Source organism: Colius striatus, chromosome 6 (assembly GCF_028858725.1).
Source record: "Colius striatus isolate bColStr4 chromosome 6, bColStr4.1.hap1, whole genome shotgun sequence".
NCBI classification, from domain to species: domain Eukaryota; kingdom Metazoa; phylum Chordata; class Aves; order Coliiformes; family Coliidae; genus Colius; species Colius striatus.
In genome coordinates, this window is record NC_084764.1 from 35,841,597 (window position 1) to 35,847,930 (window position 6,334).

At 57.5% G+C, this 6,334-nt stretch overlaps 1 protein-coding gene across 3 annotated transcripts in view; it reads left to right on the plus strand.

Annotated features, from left to right (window-relative positions):
• Positions 1 to 6,127, plus strand: part of SAMD4A (sterile alpha motif domain containing 4A) — a 112,969-nt gene extending 106,842 nt beyond the window's left edge. For 2 of the 3 annotated variants that reach the window (XM_061998441.1, XM_061998443.1), the window contains 4 exons: positions 18 to 219; positions 500 to 626; positions 3,789 to 3,872; positions 5,914 to 6,127. In XM_061998441.1, the coding sequence (XP_061854425.1) occupies positions 18 to 219; positions 500 to 626; positions 3,789 to 3,872; positions 5,914 to 5,942 (442 nt within the window). In that variant the 3' untranslated portion in view covers positions 5,943 to 6,127. Of the gene's footprint in view, positions 1 to 17; positions 220 to 499; positions 627 to 3,788; positions 4,068 to 5,913 lie in introns of those variants that run through there. The other variant, XM_061998440.1, reaches the window with a different exon arrangement.
• Positions 6,128 to 6,334: the final 207 nt, after the last annotated feature.

Sequence of the window (6,334 nt, forward strand, 5' to 3'; positions counted from 1 at the left end):
GCTTTCTCTCTCCGCAGCCGAGGCTTCGGCCAGTCCAACTCGCTGCCGACAGCGGGCTCTGCGGGGGCAGGGCTGGGCCGCCGGAACCCACGCCAGTTCCAGCTGCCGTCCCGCAGCCTCCCCTCGGCTCGCCTGGGGCTGCTGGGCCCCTCGGGGCTGCTGGGCCCGGCCCAGCGCAGCCCCGCCGCCAGCCCCGCCATCCTCAAGCAAGGCAGACAGGTTGGTCGGCCATCGTGGCACCTACAGCTTTTCCATCCCTTCCTCTTCATCTTCCTCTTCCTCGTCCTCTTCCTCTCCTTTCCTCCTCTTAACTTGTCAGCATCCCCATTTTCCCCCCCTCTCCTCGGGTTTTGGCTGTTGTCTGCTCTGTGGGGTGGGATGCAGAAGAGGGACAGGGACAAACTGGGAGGTGGAGCGGGGAGCCTGAGGGGGTTATAAATACATGGCACAGAGGTCTTGGTTTTCCACGCCTCACCCCATTTTTGTTTGTTCCCCACAGAACCTCTGGTTTGCCAACCCCGGGGGCAGTAACAGCATGCCCAGCCGCAGCCACAGCTCGGTGCAGAGGACGCGCTCGCTGCCGGTCCACACCTCCCCGCAGACCATGCTGATGTTTCAGCAGCCAGGTAGGAAGCTTGTCCCCCTTTTCACTTGTCCATAGCCAGATGAGGGGAGGCTGCATGAAAGGGGCCATACTGACAGGCCTCAGCATCGCCTGTCCAAGCACAGGGCACTCCCGCATGCTCATAGCCATGCTCACAGCACCGATCATGGGGTCGTTATGGTTGGAAAAGACCTGTAAGCCCCTCCCCTCACCCTGCCCAGCCCACCACTAACCCATGGCCCTCAACACCTCAGCTCCACGGCTTTGCAATAGCTCCAGGGATGGGGACTCCCCCACCTCCCTGGGCAGCCTGGCACAGGGGCTGACAACCCTCTCAGGGAAAAAGTTCTTCTTCAGCTCCAATCTAAACCTCCTCTGGGGCAACTTTAAGCCATTTCGTCTTCTTCTGTCACTTGTTACTGCAGAGCAGCGACTGACCCCCCAACTCACCACAGCCTCTTGTCAGGGAGTTCAGAGAGTGAATGATAGAATCATAGAATGGTAGAGGTTGGAAGGGACCTTTAGAGATCATCCAGTCCAACCCCCCGCAGAAGCAGGTTCACCTAGATCAGGTTGCATAGCAATGTGTCAAGGCAGGTCTTGTCTCCTCTCAGCCTCCTCTTCTCCAGGCTGAACACCCCCATTCCCTCAGCTGCTCCCCATCACACTTGTGCTCCAGCCCCTTCCCCAGCTCCGCTGCCCGGCTCTGGACACGCTGCAGCCCCTCAGTGTCCCTCTGGCAGTGAGGGGCCCAACACTGAACATAACACTCGAGCTGCAGCCTCTCCAGGGCCCAGCATAGGGGCACAATCCCTGCCCTGGGCCTGCTGATCACACTATTTCTGATACAAGCCAGGATGCCCTTGGCCTTCTTGGCCACCTGGGCACACTGCTGGCTTATGTTAAGCTGGCTGTTGATTAACACCCCCAGGTGCTTTTCTGCCATACAGTTTTCCAACCCCTCTGCCCCAGCCTGTGGCAATGCCTGGGGTTGTTGTGGCCCAAGTGCAGCACCCAACACTTGGCCTAGTTGAATCTCATCCCATTGCCCTTGACCCATCGCTCCAGCCTGGCCAGGGCCCTCAAAGGGCCTTCCTGCTCTCAAGCAGGTCTACACACCAGCCTAACTTGCTGCCATCAGCAAATTTACTGAGAGTGCCCTCGATCCCCTCATGTAGATCACTGATAAAGATGTTAAACAAAACAGCCCCCAGCACTGGGCCCACCACTAGTGACAGGCCAACAACTGGGTTTAACTCCAATTCCCACAAGCCATCAACCAGTTTTCCACCCAACAGGGACTTAACTGTCCAAGCAGAGTATCTTTGACACTAGTTGGGTTACTGGGTTGATTGAACCAGAGACATCACTTGGAGGGGTTTTGACCCTGTACAACACCTTGGCCCTGTATATAAAGGTGCTGATGCTTCACCTCAGTTGTCTCTGAGGGGCTTTATGTCAGGTGGGGAAGGTGGTAGCTCCCCTATTGCCTTTTTTGCTCAAGCCTAACTCGGTGCAGAGGGGCTGTCCTTGTGCACTCAAGGGAAATTCTTTTCATAGGGAAATTGTCACAGAGGGAAATTTTCTTTTACACTGTGCCAGGCTGCCCAGGGAGGTGGGGAGTCCCCATCCCTGGAGCTATTGCAAAGCCGTGGAGCTGAGGTGCTGAGGGCCGTGGGTTAGTGGTGGGCTGGGCAGGGTGAGGGGAAGGGTTGGAGCCCAGGAGCTTAAAGGACTTTTCCAACCAAAATGATTCTGTGACAAGACATGCAGAGGGAAATGGTGCTGAGTCAGTGCTTCCTTCTCCTTCATGAAAAAATGCTCCCACACATAGCATCCTCTGATTCAGGGGGATTCCTGCTGAACTTGGACATTGAACCTGGAGCATCCTTCCCATCAGGACATTCCTGCCTTTTTATGTGTGTATCCCTTCAATAGCCTTTTCTTTCAAAGACACCTTAACAATTTATACTACAAGACAGGGAGTTACACCCCACTCGGTAAAATAAACCTCATCCAAAAGCTTCTGCCATGGCTTCAGCCTGCAGCTCCCCTTGCATCACATAGCTGCAGTGCTTGAACTGCATCACTGAGGCAGCAAATGTCCTGTACAGCAGAAGCAGCGTCTGTTCCTGGGTATTGATCAAACACCAGGACAAGGGCACATTTCTGCTGGTGCTGAAGGAGAATAAAGAGGTTTCTCTTTGCCCATTAGCCTGTGGTGAATGAGGGCGGGGGAGGGACAGAGAGACAAAGATGCAGGCTGAGTCACAAGAAAAATAAGGAATAATGTGAGGCTGAGCTCCTGAAACACTTCTCATGGGGCTGCAGGGACCTGGAACCTCCTGGACCTCATCCCATGTTCCTGCAGGCTGATGGCCAGTGGGAGATGCCAGCCATGGGTAGCAAAAGCTGTGTTTGCAGAGCTCCCTGCTGCAGAGAGGAGGGTGGTCTGGTGCTGTGTGGATCCGACCAGGGCCAGTGGATCCCTTCCCTTTTGTTGTGCTTACCCACCCTCCCTGGAGATGTGGCAGCAGGGACATGGGTGACCTAGTGTCTGCCCCGTTGAAGCCCAAGGGTGGCTCTGTGGGCCTGTGCTGCCATCCCCCATCCGACATCTGCATGGGCAGCTCCAACCCCACTGCTCCTGGGCACTGCTTGAAGGTTTGGTACATCTGGAAGATTCTGTAGGGCCTGAGCATTGGGAGAGCCCAGGGCTGCCCTCTCCCTCCCAGAACAAGTGTCCTGCTCTCCCCCAGGATCTCTAACCAGCGCTTGAAGCCCTCATTTCCATCCACCTGCTGCTTCAGTGCCGCCGAGTCTCCCCACGTTTGCCCCTTACTGATAGGAAACAGGGCAGTGGTGATTACTTTTGCAAGGTGACTTGCTTTTTCCACTTCAGCAGGGGCTTGGGCTGGATGATCTCTAGGGGTCCCTTCCAGTGCCCACCATTCTGTGATTCTGTGATTCTCAGTGTCTCTGGCCAGAGTTGGTGGCACTGGGAAGTGGAGCAGTGCCAGAGTCCAGCCATGGGGCATCACACCCTCCCAGGGCATCTTCCAGGTGATTTCCTGCTCTGCTTGTGCCCGTGCTGACAGCAGAGCAGGCAGAGGATGCAGGGCAAGCAGGCAGGGTCCCTGCCAGGCCCCCTGACCAAGATCTCCTGTCCCTTTTCTCCCTGCAGAGTTCCAGGTGCCGGTGACTGAACCTGACATCAACAACAGGCTGGAGTCCCTGTGCCTGAGCATGACGGAGCACGCGCTCAGCGGTGAGCACTCCCTCCTCCTCGGGCTCTTCCAGCACATCCACGCCACCTCTGCTGAGCCCTGCCCCACACCCCCAAAGAGCTGGGACAGGCTGTGGCTGTGAGGGCGGGGGATGGCAGAGATGCTCCCGGGGATGGGATGGACGGGGACATTGGTTTCTCCCCGGGACAGAGTGGCAAATCCCAGCGCAGGGACCGCAGCCAGCGCTGCTGGGGTCTGTGCTGCTTAGCCACTAGTTAGCTTGCTAATAATAATTAGTATTAGCTCGCTAGTCTGTTGTTAGTTCTCCATAAAGCCCCGGCCACCGATGTGCCCAAATGGTTCACAGGCTTTGGAGTGTTTCACCCGCCTGCCACTCATTTGGCTGGAGGAGAGAGTGTAAAACCCTGCCATGGGGCTAAAACCCTGCCATGGGGCTCAATCTCTGCCACGGGCTGCGGGGGGCTGTGGCGGGCACCGTGCTGGGTGCCAGCAGCTCCTCGCCCGTGCCCAGGGTGGCTGTGGGTGCCTACCCCCAGCGGGCAGATAACGGGCACGGGGAGGAACGAGGACCAAGTGGGAAAACAGGCAGGAAAGGTGGAAAAGGCAGCAGCAGCGCGATGGAGAGCCCGGTGCAGCAAAAACCCACCAGCACCAGAAGCAGCTGGTGCCCCTCGCCGAGGCTGCGGGACCCCGGCACAAAGGATGATCCCCCAGCGATGGGACGAGACGGCTGCCGCATCACCACCACCCTCCCGGATAACCCTCTGGGGCCTCAGATGAGCCCTGGGGGAGGACAAGGGCTACCCGCAGCGATGTGACGGCCTGGCCTGGCCCCGGGGAGAGGCAGAGGCACGACTGAGAGGCCACAGGGCCTGGCAGCCCCAGGGCAGCGTCTCCCGCGGCCGGGACAACAAGGACACTGCTGACACCTGCAGTGTTTCTCCGCTGTGTGCCCAGGAGAGGCTTAGCTCTTGTGTTCCTCTGCAGGGTACTGTTCCTCCAAGTTGTTTTTCTTTCCAGGTCGTATATCCCGAGCCTCTGGAAACTGGTTGTGCTATAAATAGCTCTTAAAAAAATAAACCTTCTGGGGAGAAAAAACGAACAAAAAGGCGTAACAAACCTGTTTGTTTTTAGTCTTTAAGGAGGGAGGCAGCCATGGTGCCCCAGGGAGCAGAGCTGGAGTGCTCTGCTATGGGGCTGCACCGGGAGCTGCCCCTCCACTGCTCTCCATCCATCGGGTTTGGGATGGGAGTTGGGGGGTGGTTGGGGCTGGAGGGTTGGACATGCTGTTGGGTGTTGATTTCTGACCCCTTAAGAGCTGCCTGTACCCAGGGGAGGGAGGAGAGGGGGCTACTAGCAGCAGGGTTGCTGGTGTGGCTTTGGGGTGAGTCATGGACTGCGGCGCTTTGGGCTGGAAGCCTGGGCTGAACACATCCCTGCTGGGCTCTGGGGAGACAGCAATGGCTCCTGAGGGCTTTTTTCCTGTCGTGATCCTCAGACGAAAATTTGGCATCCTCTGATGCGGGTGCTGCAGGGCTGGGTTAGCTGGGGGTAGGGCTAGATTAGCTGGGGACATGGCTAGGTTAGCTGGGGGCATGGCTAGGTTAGCTGAGGGCAGGGCTAGGTTAGCTGAGGGCAGGGCTAGGTTAGCTGAGGGCAAGGCAGCCCCATCCCCGAGACCAGCTCATCCTTTTTCCCCCACTCCTGGGCAGCGGGTCATGGACATCTTGCACTATAGAGGGGTTCCAGACTGTCATCCACTCTGCAGCAAAGTCCAGGCTGCCCAGAAACACCCCGTACTCCTGAAAAAGGTGTCGTGGCAGAAGGCCTGGACTGATGTTGGGATGACTGTGGGGGGCAGGGGAGGGTTGGAGGGCTGCTGCGGGGTGGGGACAGGCAGTGGCACAGAGACACTGGTGGAGTCCTGACACCTCAAACCCTTCTGCACCTCCGTTGGTGCCCCCTCACCACAGGGGCTGTGACTCAGGGGTGCTCTGGGGGTCTGCCCCTCCCAACTCCTCTGCTTGGAGTCTGTTCCTAACTCTCCCTTCCCACTTGCAGATGGTGTCGACCGAACCTCCACGATCTAGAAGGCGTCGCGCCGGGGACGCTGGCCGGGAGAACAACTGCTGCGGGTCCAGCGGCGAGGTCGGGGCTTTGCAGGGAGCCTCACAGATAGCTTGCATCCTCTCTCTCCTCTCTCTTTCTCTCTCTCTCCTGTTTTAATTTTGTGAATGTGTAGATTGTCCTTGTGAACATATCATTAGACTTGGAATTTGTGTTGTCATTTATTACATCCATGCTGGGGGCGGGGGGGGGAGAGGGGAACTGGCAAAAACTCAACGATGATGATGCAAAAGCATGAGGGGGGTGGGAGGGGATGCAGCAGGAGAGCACTGACAGTGGAGGGTTCACCAGAGCACCGGGGGCAAACCCCTGCTTTTGGACAAGGCTACTAATGAGTATCAAATACCCTGCGGGG